The sequence below is a fragment of the Oncorhynchus masou genome, chromosome 20 (genome assembly GCF_036934945.1).
Source record: "Oncorhynchus masou masou isolate Uvic2021 chromosome 20, UVic_Omas_1.1, whole genome shotgun sequence".
Taxonomy (NCBI): Eukaryota; Metazoa; Chordata; class Actinopteri; order Salmoniformes; family Salmonidae; genus Oncorhynchus; species Oncorhynchus masou.
The window spans coordinates 10,565,353-10,584,895 of NC_088231.1; the positions used below are offsets into that span (position 1 = coordinate 10,565,353).

Consider the following 19,543-nt stretch of genomic DNA (forward strand, 5'->3'; position numbering starts at 1 on the left):
AGGGACTATTTGTTATTAGGAATAATGGTATTGAAGAGCCAAGTTTAATTTAATTGTTATGAAACCCTTAAGGTGATATTGTATTTGAATGATGTATTCCATTTCCTTAAGACGAAGGCCGAGTTTAATTGGGTAAAGTTAAATTTGAGACATTCCCTGTCTCTGTTCCACACTCCAGTCCAGTTGGTGGCGGTAAGGCATCACTAAATTTTGGTTTGCAACCGCCATTTCAGAATCAGTGAAGAATAAGTTTAAACGGAAGTGACCATGAACAACTTCCATGTTAGCGTTTTTATTGTTGTTATTTAGACGTTTATTTACACATTGGAACTCAAAATATGACTCTTAACTGCACATTATAACATAATTATCCCAGGTAGCCTAAGTCGCGTTGGAGACGGGACTTGGTTGATATTTTATCAAGGTAACATTAGCTAGCTGCTAATCTTAGCTAACAATGGCTAACTGTATGGTTTTTCACACTCAAATAGCCTCCATTATGGAGGTTCTAGCGAATGCCGCCGTGGTAGAGGTCTGCAAACTTGTAGACGACGACTATGCAGTGTTTCGTTTGGAAATAACTCAAAGCCAGAAAGAAAACAGGGCATTGCGGAGGAAACTACAGCTACTGGAACTGAAGGTGGCACGGGAGCGTGCAGAGAGGACAACGCCAGACCGCGTCCTCGCCAGTTTCCCCAGAAGTATCAAGTCCCTCGACCGATACAGAGGAATGGCAAGAGGTACATTTTGCAGAAGGCCTGTCGCGCCGTTCACATCTCCACATGTGACTTTAGATGTGTTAACCAGAATTGGGTCTTAGTCCGTTTTTGGATAGAATCACATTACTTAACTAACTTGCAGAAAGACACTATCAAGTTTCTTGATTTACTCATTGAATACAAGATGCCTCGAACATAACAATCGATCTATAAGTAGTATATTAAGAAATTATGTGAAACTTTACCTTACATTCTTGCCAATTCTAGACCGTGTCAAAACTGTCAATAATGTACCTTCTCTTTCCCCCAATCACTCTCTTAGGTGAAGGAAATCTCACTGGAGGCTACAGGAGCATTGTGAAGCCAGCGGAACACAATACATGGAGAGATGACCAACCAATCACTGTTGATGAGGAGAGTGGAACCGCAACCCAGCATGTAATCGTAATAGAGGTTAGATTACAGTACATAAAATGCTCCCAGTTTATTTCAGAAAGGCTCCCCTCAACAATTTTTTGCCTACAACTTAATTATGTTTGTTTCCAAAAATGTGTGCTGTTTTCTTAAATAAGTTAAATACTAATGAGTATCACGATACTGGTAGCGTTACCAGTATCGTGATACTCTATAGTATTTAACTTATTTAGGAAAACAGCACACATATTTGGAAACAAACATAATTAAGTTGTCATCCAGTCATATCTATTTATTTTTCTAGCTATAAGAGACAATATTTTACATACAGCAGGTTTTTAAAGGACCAAAGAGTTTAGTCTGCTTGGTGTTTTAATTTTTCCCTTGGGAAAAATATTGCTATACTGGTATCCTCACAGGCCAGTGTTAAGGTAATGTGCATTGTGTAACAAAAAAAGCAATTTGAGCATATACGAAATCGCAGTCTAAAAGGCAGAATTTATATTTGACAACAAAATGGGAAAGCTGTCTTGACTTTGGCTGTGCTATTTATTGGAAACCAGCGCAATCATCCAATGTAGAAACCACTGAAACTCGCTCTCTCCTGTTTGCTAAAATTCTACACTTCATTCAATGTGGGGTAAAAAAAAAGCACTGAATAGTGTAGGGAATCATTGTACCATCAAGTTAAAATTACAAAAAATGTAGTTTTTACATCTGGTTGACTAAAACCAAAAGGCTCAAGCCGTCTCCATGTTATGTGGAAATGGGATGCGGGGGAGGGGAGAGATTGTTTTGAATGTAGCCCAGTGCTCTTGCAATTCATCTAGCTTCCACATGGGGGAGATTCATGTGAAGCACCTTTAATTTTGTCACCTATTTTATATTTTGTTTTAGTCTTCAAGAGGTGATGATATTAAAACCAAACAGTTATAACATTTATTTAACAATCCCTTAAATGGCACGCAGTTGTCAATGGTTTTAGTGGAGCTGTGGGTCACTGACATTCCTGTCTTGCAGAAAATCACACACAGAAAGAGCAGTATAGCTGGTGGCATTGTCATGCTGGAGGGTCATGTCAGGATGAGCCTGCAGGAAGGGTACCACATGAGGGAGGAGGATGTCTTCCCTGTAATGCACAGCGCTGAGATTGCCTGCAATGACAACAAGCCCAGTCCGATGATGCTGTGACACACCGCCCCAGACCCTCCACCTCCAAATCGATCCTGCTGCAGAGTACAGGCCTCGGTGTAACGCTCATTCCTTCAACGATAAACGCAAATCCGACCATCACCCCTGGTGAGACAAAACCGCGACTCGTCAGTGAAGAGCACTTTTTGCCATTCCTGTCTGGTCCAGCGTCCGTGGGTTTGTGCCCATAGGTGACGTTGTTGCCGGTGATGTCTGGTGAGAACCTGCCTTACAACAGGCCAACAAGCCCTCAGTCCAGCCTCTCTCAGCCTATTACGGACAGTCTTAGCACTGATCGACGGATTGTGCATTCCTGGAGTAACACGGGCAGTTGTTGTTGCCATCCTGTACCTGTCCCGCGGGTGTGATGTACCGAACCTGTGCAGGTGTTGTTACACGTGGTCTGCCACTGCGAGGACGATCAGCTGTCCGCCTTATCTCCCTGTAGAGCTGTCTTAGGCATCTGCAATTTATTGCCCTGGCCACATCTGCAGTCCTCATGCCTCCTTGCAGCATGCCTAAGGCACATTCACACAGATAATCAGGGACCCTGGGCATCTTTCTTTTGGTGTTTTTCAGAGTCAGTAGAAAGGCCTCTTTGGTGTCCTATGTTTTCATAATTGTGACCTTAATTGCCTACCGTCTGCAAGCTATTAGTGTCTTAACGACCATTCCACAGGTGCATGTTCATTAATTGTTTATTGTTCATTGAACAAGCTTGGGTGTTCAACTTCTTACGGCTGAAATCCCGTTAACGGGATCAATATGACAACAGCCAGTGAAAGTGCAGGGTACCAAATTCAAACAGATGTCTCATAATTAAAATTCCTCAAACATACAAGTATTATTCACCATTTTAAAGATAAACTTGTTAATCCCACCAGTGTCCGATTTCAGAAAGCATACCATGCCATTGTTAGGTCAGCACCTAGTCACAGAAAAACACAGGCATTTTTTCAGCCAAAGAGAGGAGTCACAAAAAGCAGAAATAGAGAGAAAATGAATCACTAACCTTTGATCATCTTCATCAGATGACACTAAGGACTTCATGTTACACAATACATGTATGTTTTGTTCAATAAAGTTCATATTTATATCAAAAAATCTGTTTACATTGGCGCGTTATGTTCAGTAATGTTTTGCTTCCAAAACATCTGGTGATTTTGCAGAGCGCCACATCAATTTATAAACATTGATAAAAAGATACAAGTGTTATGCATGAATTATAGATAAACTTCTCCTTAATGCAACCGCTGTGTCAGATTTCAAAAAAGATTTACGGAAAAAGCACACCATGCAATAATCTGAGTACAGCACTCAGGCGCCAAAACTGGACAAAACTGATGAAAAAAAGAGCTTCATGTCAAATTAAATTAGCCTCATGGAATTCTTGTCTGGTCACATTTTTGTAAACTAAAATAAAAAGTAATTTGTAATAAAGTTTTTTCCCATTATGGCACAGTCGTCATGGCATAGTTTCAGTATTGTCACATCCCTACTTACATGTACATCACAGGAGGTTGGTGGCACCTTAATTGGGGAGGACGGGCTCATGGTAATGGCTGTAGTGGAATGTTATTGATCATGTGTTTGATGCCATTCTATTTGCTCCATTCCAGCCATTATTATGAGCCGTCCTCCCCTCAGTAGCCTCAACTGATGTACATCGTAATTTATTTGCCATAGGGGAGCTTGTGAGACATCCTTACGACATTGTTATCCATTTCTACTCATGTACCTGTAATAACCTCCTCTCTTCTTGTCAGTCTGCAGAGGCTGCAGGTCCTGGAGGATTGTCTCTGGTCAAGCAGGAGAGGACTGAAGGAGACGACCCACAACACAGCAGAGACATCCAGACTGGAGCAGCGGCTGGAGTGGTGCCTCCTGTAGCTACGGACGACCTCGCCACCACGCCCCAGCCCCGACTCAGCATTACGGAGGTCAGTGGAACATCGAAGGCCGTCCTCAAGTCAGAGACAGACACCGAGACTTTAACTGTAACACAAAGGCTCTTACGCACAGGATCTGACCACAGATCAGACTCAGAGAGAATGGGGCCACTGGGCTCTCCTCCTGCTTCAGGCTCAGAGTATTTACCGGTATTTCACCAGAGCCAGGGGACTGTTAATTCCCTTGGAGATGGTGATACGTTAGACACTGGTGGTGATGATCTGTCTTGTTCTTACACTACAGAGACGGAACATGTCAACATGCCCTTGGGTTTAGAGACCCAGACTGATCTGTCTAGAGGGAACTGGAACCGGTACAGTAGTAGTGTATACTCTGAAGGGTTCCTTGATAAGAAAGGGGAGGGTCTGGTTGTAGATGAGGTGGTTGTGAAAGTGGAGGGTGACGTTCCTCCCACATGGAATGCAGATCATCACCTTGGAGACGGACACTCACAGGGCAGAGATTTCTTAGACTACAGGGAAAGCTTCGAGACAAATCCAAATGTTGCGACCCACTCCCCTTTACACATGTTCAGGGATCGCAACCCAGTGTCCACGTCGATGGGGCCTTCCGATTCAAACGGCCGCATCCTTTTCGATCAGGTATTGAACTCAAACGACAGTGCTCGAGCCCAGGTTCAGGGAGGGGGGGCAACATCGGGTAATAGTAAAGAAAAACGGTTCCTCTGCATTTTCTGTAACAAAGGCTTCAGCTGCCCCCAGAAGGTGGAGATCCACCAGAGGGTCCACACAGGGGAGAAGCCCTTCAGCTGCACACAATGTCACATGCGCTTTGCGGAGGCAGGCACCCTAAAGAGGCACCAGAGGGTCCACACAGGGGAGAAACCCTTCAGCTGCCCCCAGTGTGAGAAGAGGTTCTCCCACCAGCACCATCTGAAGAGGCACTTGAAGGTCCACACGGGAGAGAGGCCGTTCGCCTGTACGGACTGCGGGAAGATGTTCTCAGAGAGGAGCTACCTCAGGATACACCAGCAGAAAAACCATTCCACTCTATAACATAGAAAGTAACTATTCTATTCGACAGCTTCTGACGTTTAGATCAAATCTTGCATTAAAGACCATTCATTTTCATTGTCAGCAGAATGGATCCATAGATGCATTTGGAATAACAAGAATAACAGATTTCAGTGTTTAAATGTTCCTGGGTAGAATATTACAGCCAGACATTGTGTGATATATAAGGCATATATGTAAGCCTAAGAAGTCTGTTATATATTGTGTTTGTACTATGTAGGCTACAGTGCCTTCAAAGTACTCAGACCCCTTTTTCCACATTTTTGTTGTGTTACAGCCTTATTCTAAAAAAAATAAAAAAAATTAAAAAATAAAAATCCTCCATCTACACACAATACCCCATAATGACAACAGGTTTTTAGAAATTTTTGCAAATGTATTAAAAAATAAAGAACAAAAATAACTTATTTAAGTATTCAGAACCTTTGCTATGAGACTTGAAATTGAACTCAGGTGCATCGTGTTTCCATTGATCAGCCTTGACGTGCCTACAATTTAATTGGAGTATACCTGCGGTAAATTCAATTGATTGGACATGATTTGGAAAGGTACACACCTGTCTATGTAAGGTCCCACAGTTGACAGTGTATGTCAGAGCAAAAACCAAGCCACGAGTTCGAAGGAATTGTCCGTAGAGCTCAGAGACAGCATTGTGTCGAGGTACAGATCTGTGGAAGGGTATCAAAAAATGTTTGCAGCGTTGAAGGTTCCCAACAACAGTGGCCTCCATTATTCTTAAATGGAAGAAGTTTGGAACCACCACAACTCTTCCTAGAGCAATCGGGGAAGTGGGAGGTGACCAAGAATCCTATGGTCACTCTTGCCAGAGCTCTAGAGTTCCTGTGTGGAGATGTAATGAAATCAATATTGAACTCTTTGGCCTGAATGCCACATCTGGAGGTAACCTGGCACCATCCCTACGGGGAAGCATGATGGTGGCAGCATCATGCTGTGGGGATGTTTTTCAGCGGCAGGGACTTGGAGAAAGATGAATGGAGCAGAGTACAAAGAGATTCTTGATGAAAACCTGCTCCAGGGCCTGAGCGCCCTCAGACTGGGGTGAAGGTTCACCTTCCAACAGGACAACAACCATAAGCACACAGCCAAGACAAAGCAGGAGTGGCTTCAGGACAAGTCTCTGAATGTCCTAGGGTGGTCCAGCCAGAGCCCGGACTTGAACCTGATCAAACATCTCTGGAGAGACCTTAAAATAGCTGTGCAGCGACGCTCCCCATACAACCTGACAGCGCTTGAGGGTCTGCAAAGAATGGGAGAAACTCCCCAAATACAGGTGTGTGCCAAGCTTGTAGTGTCATACCCAAGTAGACTCGGATGTAATTGCTGCCAAAGGTGCTCAGCAAAAATGTTTGAACTGTTTTTGCTTTGTCATTATGGGGTATTGTGTGTAGATTGAGGGAAAAATACAATTGAATAAATGTTATAATAAGGCTGTAATGTGGAAAAGGTCAAGGGGTCTGAATATTTTACGAAGGCATTGTATATGATGTTCACAAATGCCTATTCCATTACCTCCATTCAGCTAAGGTTTTCCCCCAAAGACAATGAGAAAGGGAATGCAGTGTATCATGGAGATTTGTAGTTGAGACCTGTATATGTGTGGGTTACATATGGTGTATTTAAATCTTGTTTATGTTTAATAAACACAAAGTAACTTTTCATTCTAAGCCCTTGTTCAAACACCCATCACCCACCGAACAAAAAATGTCACTGTCTTTGGAAGGGTGGGGATAGAGTGCCGTCTGAAACCATCAAGTGGCCTCCCGGGTGGCGCAGTGGTTAAGGGCGCTGTACTGAATCGCCAGCTGTGCCATCAGAGTCCCTGGGTTCGTGCCCAGGCTCTGTTGTAACCGGCCGCGACCGGGAGGTCCGTGGGGCGACGCACAATTGGCCTAGCGTCGTCCGGGTTAGGGAGGGCTTGGTCGGTAGGGATGTCCTTGTCTCATCTTAATTTCTATTCAGTTTAACTCGCCATAAGTTTGGCGTCTGAACTGTGAGTAAGACATTTTTCTCATTATGACTCTCTTTAGTATACATCTCACCCTATTCTGCATGAACACGACAGTGTGTTATAATCAATATACACTTACTAAAAGAGACGGTTGCCATAGGGCGATGGCTGCCGTTTTACAGGCTCCTGACCAATTGTGCATTTGCATGTAACTTTTTTTGTACGTAATGTTTCCGCTATCGTTTCCTATGACCGAAAAGAGCTTCTTTTAGCTCAGAACAGCAATTACACAGCTCGATCTGGACAATAATTTTTCTTTAAGGAGTCAGACACAAAGGATATATTGTTCTTCCTGGACCAAGCCAAAATCCCCATCATTCGTAATTAGAGGGGTTCCAGGGGTTGGCGAGTCAGATTCCTGATGAGACTGCGTCGACGAGTGTATAATCCGCCTTTACTCTACTTGCGAACATGCAATCGCTGGAGAATAAACTGGATGAGCCCCGTTCGAGACTATCAACAGGACATTGTGAAACATAGGATATAGTTTTTAGAGTCGTAGCTGAACAAGGACATGGATAATATACAGTTAGCTGGATTTTCCGTGCATCGGGAAGACAGAACAGCAGCTTCCGGTAAGACCAGGGGGGGGTGGTCTGTGTCTCTTTATAAATAAAGAGAATTGCACACGACACACACACATGGACATTCCTGCAGTCACCATGCCAATTGCATGCTCCCTCAAAACGAGACATATGTGGCATTGTGTTGTGTAACAAAACGGCACATTTTAGTGGCCTTTTGTCCCCAGCACAAGGTGCACCTGTGTAATTATGCTGTTTAATCAGCTTCTTGATATGCCACACCTGTCACGTGGATGGTTTGACAAAGGAGAAATGCTTACTAACAGGGATTTGTGCACAAAATTTAAGAGAAATAAGCTGTTTGGATATGGAAAATTTCTGGGATAATTTATTTCAGCTCATGAAACATAGGACCAACAGTTTATATTTTTGTTCAGTGTATATATTCTTTGTAGCTGTCTATTTACGACCACAAACTGCTACTGGCACTAAGACCGCACTCAACAAGCTGAAAACGGCCATAAGCAAACAGGAAAATGCTGATCAAGAGGCGGTGCTCCAAGTGGCCGGGGACTTTAATGCAGGAAAACTGATCTGTTTGACCTAATTTCTTCGAGCATGTCACGTGCAACTGGGGGGGGGGTGGACTCAGCTACTCCACACACAGACGTGCACAAGCTCTCCCTTACCAACCATTTAGCAAATCTCACCAGAACTATCCTACTCATTCCAGTTTACAAGCAAAAACTCATCGGAAGTGGTCCGATGAAGCGGATACTAAGCTGCAGGACTGTTTCGCTAGCACAGACTGGAAGATTTTCTGGGATTTCTCCGATGGCATTGAGGAGTATACCACATCAGCCACCGGCTTCATTAGTAAGTGCATCGACAACATCGTCCCCAGTGACCGTATGTACAGATCCTAACCAGAAGCCATGGATTACAGGCAACATCAACTGAGCTAAAGGCTAGAGCTGCTGCTTTCATGGTGCGGGACACTAATCTAGACGCTTATAAGAAATCCCACTACGCCCTACGACGAACCATCAAACAGTCAAGACAGGACTAAGATAATCCTAATTCACCGGCTCTGACGCTTGTCGACTTGCAAATTATCAGGGATTACAAAGTGAAACCCAGCCATGAGCTGTCCAGTGACGCGAGCCTACCTTCTATGCTCACTTCGAGGCAAGCAATACTGAACCATGCAATGAACTAGCTGTTCCAGGTGACAAGTTTGATCACACTCTCCGTAGCCCATGTAAGACCTTTAAACGCGTTAACATTCAACTTTCCCACCTAGTCAAAAGTAACACCTATGTGAGAATGCTGGTCATTGACTACAGCTCAGTGTTCAACACTATACTGCCCTCCAAGCTCATCACTAACTAAGGACCCTGGGACTGAATGTGGTCCTGGGGGCAACACATCTGCCATGCTGACCTTCAACCCCTTAGGGGTGCGTGCTTAGTCCTCTCCTGTACTCCCTGTTCACCCACGACTGCAACTCCAACGAAGGCCTGATCACAGACGACGATTAAACAGCATATAACAGTGTTACTCACAATTTTGTAAGGGGGACATTTTCGATTGAGACAATCATGTACTTTTTCTTACAATATCAATTCAGAGCAAAATCAGAGCAATAGAGCACATGCAACTGATTTGATGTACAGCACATCACAAATATATACATACACACATCAAATAGGCTACATCACATGTATATGACCCATATTAAGTGTTACCTCCGTAGTTGGATGAGTGAAAATGTCCCTTCTTGCCCCTTGACTGAATTCATTCTAAATTTTATAGTCTGTTGCTATCCTTGTGACGCAATACAGGTGTGCATTGGTCAGTCTGTTTCTCTGTGTTTGTTTCACAATGTTCTTTGTTGAAAATGTTGCTTCACATGAATGAGTGCTGACAAAAAAAATGTCACCTTTTGCACACACTGCTTCAGAAGTGGATACTCTGCCTGACACAAGGCTCCAGAAATGGATAACACCTGATCTTAGTTCACCTTGCAATGTGTCATTTGCCTGCAGCAAATATTCCAGCACGGTCAGGACAGAGGGCTGTGATGACTGGGGTCAGAGATAACACTGGCACATGAAAGGGGTACTCCATGATATCCTTGAATCATGACTCAAACTTCAGCTCTTCCAACACACGCAAAAATGTTGCAGTATGTCTGGGTTGGATGTGGTCACTGCTCGGAGTTTTGATAAATTAACAAACTGTCTGGTATGAACAGTGGTGATTTTTATTTTGAAATGCTGTGACCACACACAGCATTTTGCCAGAAGTTTAGCTTTTGCTTGGAGCTGGAGATTCACCGTGTTCAGGTGGCGTCAGTTAAAAAAGGCCACTGTGTGTTAATATCCACTGTGGATTATCCAGCTCTGGCTCCTCTCTCTCCTTGCAACAAATACACGGATGAGGGAAGAGAGGAAATCTTTCAAACTCTGCCACGAGACCGCCATCTCGCCTCACTGTGAAATATCAAGTCGCCTTATTCTGTCTGGTATTCCTCCAGCAACTCGAATTGCCGGTGTTTCAGTGCCCTCACACATAGGCGGAAATCCCAGGGGGAGAAGGAGGGGACACGACCCTCCCATCCTGGGAAAAAAATGATTTGTCCCCCCAATATCACTGTAAACAAAACTATGTAATTTCAATAATATTAATAATACGCAATGAAAGCACTTGTGCTGATTATAGACACTTAATAGCACGTTAAGTTTCAAAAGATTGCGATCCCCCGCCCATTGCCTCACAATGGTTTGACCACTGCCAGTACCTTATCTGGCAGGTAAGAGGGTTCGTATCTACTGTCCGAAAGGCACTCAATGCACGTAACTAATCCAGTCAATCGCGCCATAGCAACGTTGTTGTTTTTTATGTTGTTAGGGTTTACACACACAAGCTGAATTTGCAGAGCTAGCCGGCAAACATTTACTATTAAGCTAGCTAGTACCTATTCCATTTGTGGCGTCGTCAAAGATGGAATCTTTGCCATCATCAGTTTATTCCAAGATCAGCATGTAGCTGTAGTGCTTCAAAGTTCCTGCGATAAACTGAACTCCCAACTGAACAGAACTACACTATCTTCTACCATTGTCTTAAATATCTTTAATGGTCTCGTAACAAAAGCTAAATTGTCGCTATGGGACTTTGAAGCACGTGTGCCGATCTTGGAGTAAACTGACGATAGCAAAGATTATAGCAAACACCACAGAAACGGAATTTGTGCTCGCTAGCTTTGCAAATTCAACTATTGATGGAAGCCAGCCAATATGAAACAAACTATATTAAAATGACAAAAGGTTGCAGCATATGTTGTGTAAATGGTAAACTCATACAGCTGTCAACTCTTGTCACTGCAATCCGTTTCACATTTGCTAGCTACCTTTTAGATCAAAGCCCATATAGAATGATATAAGATAAGATGATAGAAGCCCATCTCCTACTGTAAATAACCTACACACTGTGTGTGTGTGCAGCTAGCCAGCCTGCCAGGTAGAAAAATGTCAGAAAAAAGTAAAAAGTATTTTTCAGTACACCAAAACGCAAAGCAAGAACTCTAGTAGCCTAAGACTAGTTGAAAAAATGTTAATTAGAAAGAAGTGAAATGCTAATGAAAATGTTTCACAATGATGTTATTAGGCAGATCAGGCAACAGAGGGCACAGATGGGCAGGGACAGACTGGCAGAGACAGGGAGTCGCAGGTAAGTTTGTTGAGTCTTTGTTTGGCAACATTATGAAAGGTTCTCCATTTTTTTGACTTGTAAAATAGGGACATCATTGGAAAATGCCATGGATACCCCCACTCTCAACTTAAACAAATCTTAGTTCAGTCACCAGTTTAAGGCAATGGTATTGCTGTTGTGAATAATTGTGTAGTTTTGGGTACCGGTAGTTAGGAGTACGGCAAACACCTTATTTATTTTCTAGGAGACAGACTGAGGCAGTGAGGGTGGTGAAAGGGAAAGAGCCAAGGAGAGAGACTTCAGAGGACAGTGGCACAGCCACGGCAGGACCCGGTGTCAACCTTGTTGCCAGCAGCACCAGTATAGGGGACAGTGGCACAGCCACGGCAGGACCCTGTGTCAACCTTGTTGCCAGCAGCACCAGTATAGGGGACAGTGGCACAGCATTGTTCAGTTACCTCAGTGATGGCACAGAACCATAATCAGCCACACCCGCAATTTATAGAACCGCACACTCTTGCCAACAGAGTGTTGACATTTCATGAGATGGTTTCGCAATTTCCCCTGGCTACATTATAATCCATCAATAAAAGGAGTGTTGTGTTTTCACTGTAGCCAAGGGTTTTCAAGCCAGCCATCTTTTGGCCAAAGAGCAGATGCTGCCTTCATTAGTGCAGGATTTAGGAACTGGAGAAAAGCCATTGTAAAATTCACAGCACATCAAAACTGCCAAACCCACCGCCACTGTGTAACTGTAACAGCACACCAGCTAAATCCAATCAGTGTCCAGTTATCCAGCGTGTGGGGTAAACAGCAGAAATGACGAAAGCTACCTTGCACTGTATGAGAAAGCAAAAACATTGGTTGACTCCATTGAATCCATTGAGACACACAAGACGATTTGCTGGTAAAGCAGTGGATCACTATAGGGCAGAATTTTTTGAAGTGTTGGATGGTGTGGAGGTTCAGTTTGGCGACAGTTTTGACCAGGACAGTCTAAACATTCTGCAAAAGTTGGAAAGAGTGCTTCTCACAGGGGAGATGAGATCGCACCATGTTCATTGTATTTATGGAACCTGCACCCATACAGTGTACAGTACCATAACCACCTACTGGCCTTGCTTGGTATTACTGGTTGGAAATACAAATACCTGCATACATACTGGACTGATAAGGAACACTGCTATTACATTTACATTTAAGTCATTTAGCAGACGCTCTTATCCAGAGCGACTTACAAATTGCTATAACTATTATTAGTAGTAGTATTATAATGATTTAAACATTTTAACAAGTTGGGACAACCCTTCAGTTAACTACTGTACCTATCAATTATCCAGTAGTAGTAATTATGGTTCTTCAATATACATTTAACATATTACAACGTAGGCTGTGTTACAGCACTACTTAACAAGGCTGTAGTAAAGATGGTTGAAAGCTTGAAGTTCCTTGGTGTCCAAACACACTAACACAGTTGTGAGGAAGGCACAACCACGCCTATTTCCCCTCAGGAGACTGAAAACATTTTGAATGGGTCCTCAGATCCTCAAAAAGTTATGCAGCTGCACCATCGAGCGCATCCTGACTGGTTGCATCACTGCTTGGTATGGAAACTGCTCGGCAGCAAGACCGCAAGGTGCTACAGAGGGTAGTGCATACAGCCCAGTACATCACTGGGGGCGAGCTCCCTGACATCCAGGACCTCTATACCAGGCGGTGTCAGAGGAAGGCTACCCAAGTCAGACTGTTCTCTCTGCTACCTCAGGACAAGTGACACAGGAGAGCCAAGTCTGGGACCAAAAGGCTACCCAGACTATTTTAATTGACCCCCTTGTTTTATTCTTATTTTTTCAAGTGTATGTCTGTATCACCTCTCTTCCAGGAGGAGGGTCTGGAGGTGCTGCTGGTGAAGGAGGAGGGCTGTGAGGAGGGTCAGGGGAACCGTGAGGGGACCATCGTCATGAAGGACAACCAGACTACATCTCCTCCTGAACCCACAGAGGAACCAGCTGAGCAGAACAGGACCACACACAGTCTCACTGAGGTGAGCCCACTGAACTACTGTTTGAATGGTACTAGGTCAGTGTCTCAGGAGTGTTGATCTAAGATCAGTTTTGCCTTGTAGTTCATAATTAATAAACTTATATGGACAGATCCTTTATTCAACTAGGCAAGTCAGTTAAGAACAAATTCTTATTTACAATGACGGCCTACCCCGGCCAAACCCAGACGACCCTGGCCAATTATGCGCGGCCCTCCCGATCACAGCTGGTTGTGATACAGCCCAGGATCGAACCAGGGTCTGCAGTGATGCCTCTAGCACTGCAATGCAGTGCCTAAGATCGATTCACCAACCAAGATTGGCACTCCTACTATGAGACACTTTCTGGATACTGGCCCTGGTCTTGACATGCCTTTGAAAGATCCAATTCCAACCCAAATAGTGTCAACTAAACCCAACCTTATTTCTTGCAGTCAGTAAACAACATGGAGGATGGGAAGCCTGATCTGCTGCTGGTGAAAGAGGAGACAATAGAAGACGGACCAGAGAGCATTGATTTGCTAAGTGGACTAAAGATGGGGGAGCAAGGTAAGGGCGACATACACAAAAGTATGTGTGAAGAGTCGGCTGGAGTGGTGTAAAGCTTCTGATTGAGTCAATTGGAGGTGTACCTGTGGATGTATTTCAAGGCCTACCTTCAAACTCAGTGTCTCTTTGCTTGACATCAGGGGAACATCAAAATAAATCAGGAAAGACCTCCGCAAAAAAAATTGTAGACCTCTACAAGTCTGGTTTATCCAGCAATGAAGGTACCACGTTCATCTGTACAAACAATAGTACGCAAGTATAAACACCATGGGACCATGCAGCAGTCATACAGCTCAGGAAGGAGACGCGTTCTGTCTCCTGGAGAGGAATGTACTTTGGTGCGAAGTGTAAATCACTCCCAGAACAACAGCAAAGGACCTTGTGAAGATGCTGGAGGAAACAGGTACAAAAGTATCTATATCCCACAGTAAAAGGAGTCTTATATCGACAGAACCTGAAAGGCCGCTCAGCAAAGAAGAAGCCGCTGCTCCAAAACCGCCATAAAAAAAGCTAGACTACGGTTTACAACTGCACATGGGGACAAAGATCATACTTTTTGGAGAATTCTGATCTGATGAAACAAAAATAGAACTGTTTGGCCATAATGACCATTGTTATGTTTGGATGAAATAGGGGGAGGCTTGCAAGCCAAAGAACACCATCCCAACCGTGAAGCACAGGGGTGGCAGCATCATGTTGTGATGGTGCTTTGCTGCAGGAGTGACTGGTGCACTTCACAAAATAGATGGCATCATGAGGTAGGGAAATTATATGGATATATTGAAGCAACATCAAGACATCAGTCTGGAAGTTAAAAGCTTGGTCGCAAATGGGTCTTCCAAATGGACAATGACCTCAAGCATACATCCAAAGTTGTGGCAAAATGGCTTAAGGACAACAAAGTCAAGGTATTGGAGTGGCCATCACAAAGGCCGGACCTCAATCCTATAGAAAATTTGTGGGCAGAACTGAGAAAGTGTGTGAGAGCAAGGATGCCTACAAACCTGACTCGGTTACACCCGCTCTGTCCGGAGGAATGGGCCAAAATTCACCCAACTTATTGTGGGAAACTTTTGGAAGGCTACCTGAAACGTTTGACCCAAGTTAAACAATTTAAAGGCAATACTTACAAATACTAATTGAGTGTATGTAAACTTCTGACGCACTGGGAATGTGATGAAAGGAATACAAGCTGAAATGAATCTCTACTATTATTCTGACATTTCAAATTCTTAAAATAAAGTGGTGATCCTAACTGACCGTAGACAGGGAATTTTTACTAATATTAAATGTTAGGAGTTGTGAACAACTGGGTTTAATTGTATTTGGCTACGGTGTATGTACACTTGTAAACTTCCAACTGTACAGTGTAGCCATGACCTCAACCTCATCGAACACCTTTGGGATGAATTGGAATGCCGACTGCAAACCAGGCCTAATCGCCCAACATTGGCCTTTTTTTTATTTTAAATAATAATAAAATTTTAAAAAATCCCCTAGAGGAAAGCCTTCCCAGAAGAGTGGAGTGGAGTGGAGTGTGTGTGGGGGGGCAGCCTCATTAATGCCCATGATTTTGGAATGAGATGTTTACGAGCAGGTGTCCACATACTTTTGGTCATGTAGTGCACATAATAAAAGGGAAAGTTCATACTTTTATAATGTGTGTTTTATGTAAACATAAGTTGTATTGATTTAATTTTATGAATGAAGAATAAATAATAGCATCCATGTCTTTGATTAAGGCAGCCCAACGCTCTAACCACTAGGCTACCTGCATAGACATACTTCAATGGGAATAGTGATACACCTTGCTATTATTTATTCTTCCTTCTTAAAATTAAATAAATAAAACTTAAGTTTACATTTTTTTTAACACAATGTATGAACTTGACCAGGTAATTGACAAAAGAAATATATAGCATTTTCTCTGCCATGGTTGTAAAGTCTATTTTCTAACCTTTTCATGTAGGTGGTTGGCTGGAGGCTAACAGAGGAGACTGGGCGGCCAGCTTGGATTCCCAGACCCAGATGGGTGCAGCCAAGGGCCCAGGGGACAACATCACTGAGCAGGTCAGGACCAGAGGCAACATAGTGGAGGTCAGTGGATGGGACAGCGTCCTCAACTCTGGGCTGTGGAACAACACTGTTAACCTCAACCAGAAACCGACAGTGGAACACAAAACAACATCCAAACTTAGTCTCCAAGACAACAGACTGCCTGAGACTAGTGTAAGGCGTAGATTTGGTCTGCGGGGACGAGGTGATGTCAGTATGCAGCGAGAGCGAACAGATACAGACTTCGCTAGCAATGCTCCGTCCTGCTCCTATAGTCGTGATTCAGAGAGACTGATGGCAACTCAGGTTAACCCCCCAACAGGTGCTGCCTTCAGCCTGCCTTCTATAGGATCTATCAACTGGAACATGGACCCTGTGACAACACAGACACTCCCTGGCCTTTGTCCTCCTCAAACTCTCTTAATGTTAAACCAGAACTCAGACAATGCCAGTGCCTCAACACTAAATGGCTATACAAGCTCATTGACAAATGAAAATAGTAGAGATGGAATCAGTAAAGGTGATATCGCCATAGAGAAGCGCTTCCCGTGTTCGTTCTGTGGGAAAGTCTTTACTTTCTCCAAACAGGTAGAGATCCACCAGAGGGTGCACACGGGGGAGAAACAATTTGGCTGCAACCTGTGCCGAGCCAGTTTCTCTCACTCTTTCAGCCTGAAGAGACACCAGAGAGTCCACACAGGGGAGAAACCGTTTAGCTGTACTCAGTGTCACATGCGCTTCGCCCAGGCTGGTGACCTGAAGAGGCACCAGAGGGTCCACACAGGAGAGAAACCCTACAGCTGCCTCCAGTGTGAGAAGAGGTTCACCCGCCAGGACCAGCTGAAGATGCACCTGAAGGTCCACATGGGAGAAAGGCCGTTCGCCTGTACACAATGCGGGAAGAGGTTCTCAGAGAGGAGCTATCTCAGGATACACCAGCAGAAAAACCATCCCACTCTATAACATGGAAAGTAACCATTCCTCTTGATAGCTTCTGATGTTTAGATCAAATCATGCATTAAAGACAGATTCATTTTCATTGTTGTCAGCAGAAAAGAGCCACCAATGCATTTGGAATAACAATAGTAGCATATTTCAGTGTTGAATATTCCTGGGTAAAATATTGCATTCAGACATTGTATAAGCCTAAAAAGTCTGTTACATAGTGTTTGTACTGTGTAGGCTATATGATGTTCATTCATTTTATTATTTACCCTCAAACTTAATGAGAAAATGCAGTTCATCAAGTTCATGCTGATTTCTTTTTTATTAATATTTTTTTGTGTGGTTTTCATGTGGTGTATTTAAATCTGTTTAATAAACACAATGGGACTTTTCATTAAGACTTTATATGAGACTAATATGCGTCCCATCTGATCTCACCTTATTCTGCATACACATCAGCACTTTACCATACTTACTGAAATATCTACACACACATCAAAATAGTTCAGTCGCGTTTGTCTGAGGAATTTTCACTTATCATAGCTGACTCATATTTACCCACATGTATGTCCACCATAATGTCATTCTGTAACTACAATATAGGACTAAATAGATAGGACTAACATAGTGGGGGTGGGTAAACACGCCATGTTGAAAGTGTGTTTATCTGAGGGAGTGTATGTCTGTGTAATCTGTATCACCGCTCTCTTCCAGGAGGGGTGTGTGGAGGGTCAGGGGAAGCCTGAGGGAACCCTGGTCATGGGGGACAACCAGACTACACCTCTTCCTGAACCCACAGAGAAACCAGCTGAGCAGGAGCTACCTTAGGATATACCAGCAGAAAATGCACACAGCCCTTTGATATGTAATAAAAATATATTTATTTCATATAGCACTTTTCATACAGAACCTACCACTTAAAAAAATAAATAATAAAAATTCAGGGAGCTGGCAGTTCATGGAAGAGGGTCACAGCTAGATGACGATGCAGTTCAGTAAAGGAGTAGCTTGACTGGAATCGGCGTTGATGGTACAGGGAGATATCAGTCAGACAGGCCCGGAGCTTTATCAGGCACATCTGTCTCTGCAGTACACACCTCCTCCTCTGTAGGTAGGCTGGAACATCCACCACCTGGGTGATGCATCGGCAGCAATAAGTGCCTGAGACCACCACACCTGGGCAGTAATCGGCAACAGTCTCCTATGAGGCGAGCCTCTGTCATCCCCTCACACTACAGTCCACATCCTACCATGTAGTGCTAGTTTGTAGTTAATTCTGTTGGTTTTGGATGTAGTAGGGAACTGCATGATGAGGTGAACTGAGGAAATAATTAGTATACTGATGGTTGGTGGGATGGTGTCTGACAACCCTTTCCTTTTGATTTTGATTTGATTAGGATCCCCATTAGCCGATGCCATTGGCGACAGTTAGCATTACTGGGGTCTGACACATAATGAAAAATACATTACAGACAAAAAATGTAGTGTGCATGATTGTTTGCATTATCAGTTGTACATACAGTACCAGGAGTGGCTTCCGTCTGGCCACTAACATAAAGGCCTGATTGGTGGATGTCAGTACATATAGTGCCTTCGGAAAGCATTCAGACCCCTTGACCTTTTCCACATTGTGTTACGTTACAACCTTATTCTAAAATGGATTCAATAAACAATTTCCCAGCGAAATACTTTACATTTTTGCACATTTATTAAAAAGAAAAAACTTACCTTATGTAAATATGTATTTAGACCCTTTGTTTTGAAATTTGAGCTCAGGTGCATCCTGTTTCCATTGATACAACTTGATTGGAGTTCACCTGTGGTAAATTCAATTGATTGGACGTGATTTGGAAAGGCACACACCTGTCTATATAAAAAGGTCCCACAGTTGACAGTGCATGTCAGATCAAAAACCAAGCCACGAGGTGAAAGGAATTGTCTGTAGAGCGCCGAGACAGGATTGTGTCAAGGCACAGATCTGGGGAATGGTACCAAAGAAATTCTGCAATATTGAAGGTCCCCAAGAACACAGTGGCCTCCATCATTCTTAAATGGGAGAAGTTTGGAACCACCAAGACTCTTCCTTGAGCTGGCCAAACTGAGCAATTGGGGGGGGGGGGCCTTGGTCAGAGAGGTGACCAAGAACCAGATGGTCACTCTGACAGAGCTCCTCTGCGGAGATGGGAGAACCTTCCAGAAGGATAACCATCCCTGCAGCACTCCACCAATCAGGCTTTTATGGTAGAGTGGCCAGACTGAAGCCACTCCTCAGTAAAAGGCACATGACAGTCCACTTGTAGTTTACCAAAGGGCACTTAGACTTTCAGACCATATTGAACTCTTTGGCCTGAATGCCATACGTCACATCTGGAGGAAAC

General features: G+C 43.6%; 1 protein-coding gene across 1 annotated transcript; it reads left to right on the plus strand.

Annotated features, from left to right (window-relative positions):
- The first annotated feature begins 255 nt into the window (after positions 1-255).
- Positions 256-17,871, plus strand: LOC135506939 (sal-like protein 1). Its single transcript, XM_064926374.1, has 6 exons — positions 256-740; positions 1,042-1,172; positions 4,091-4,264; positions 13,458-13,619; positions 14,051-14,165; positions 16,135-17,871. Exons 1-6 carry the CDS (start codon positions 458-460, stop codon positions 17,181-17,183), a joined length of 1,914 nt encoding a protein of 637 aa, XP_064782446.1. The 5' UTR covers positions 256-457; the 3' UTR covers positions 17,184-17,871.
- The last annotated feature ends 1,672 nt before the right edge of the window (positions 17,872-19,543 follow it).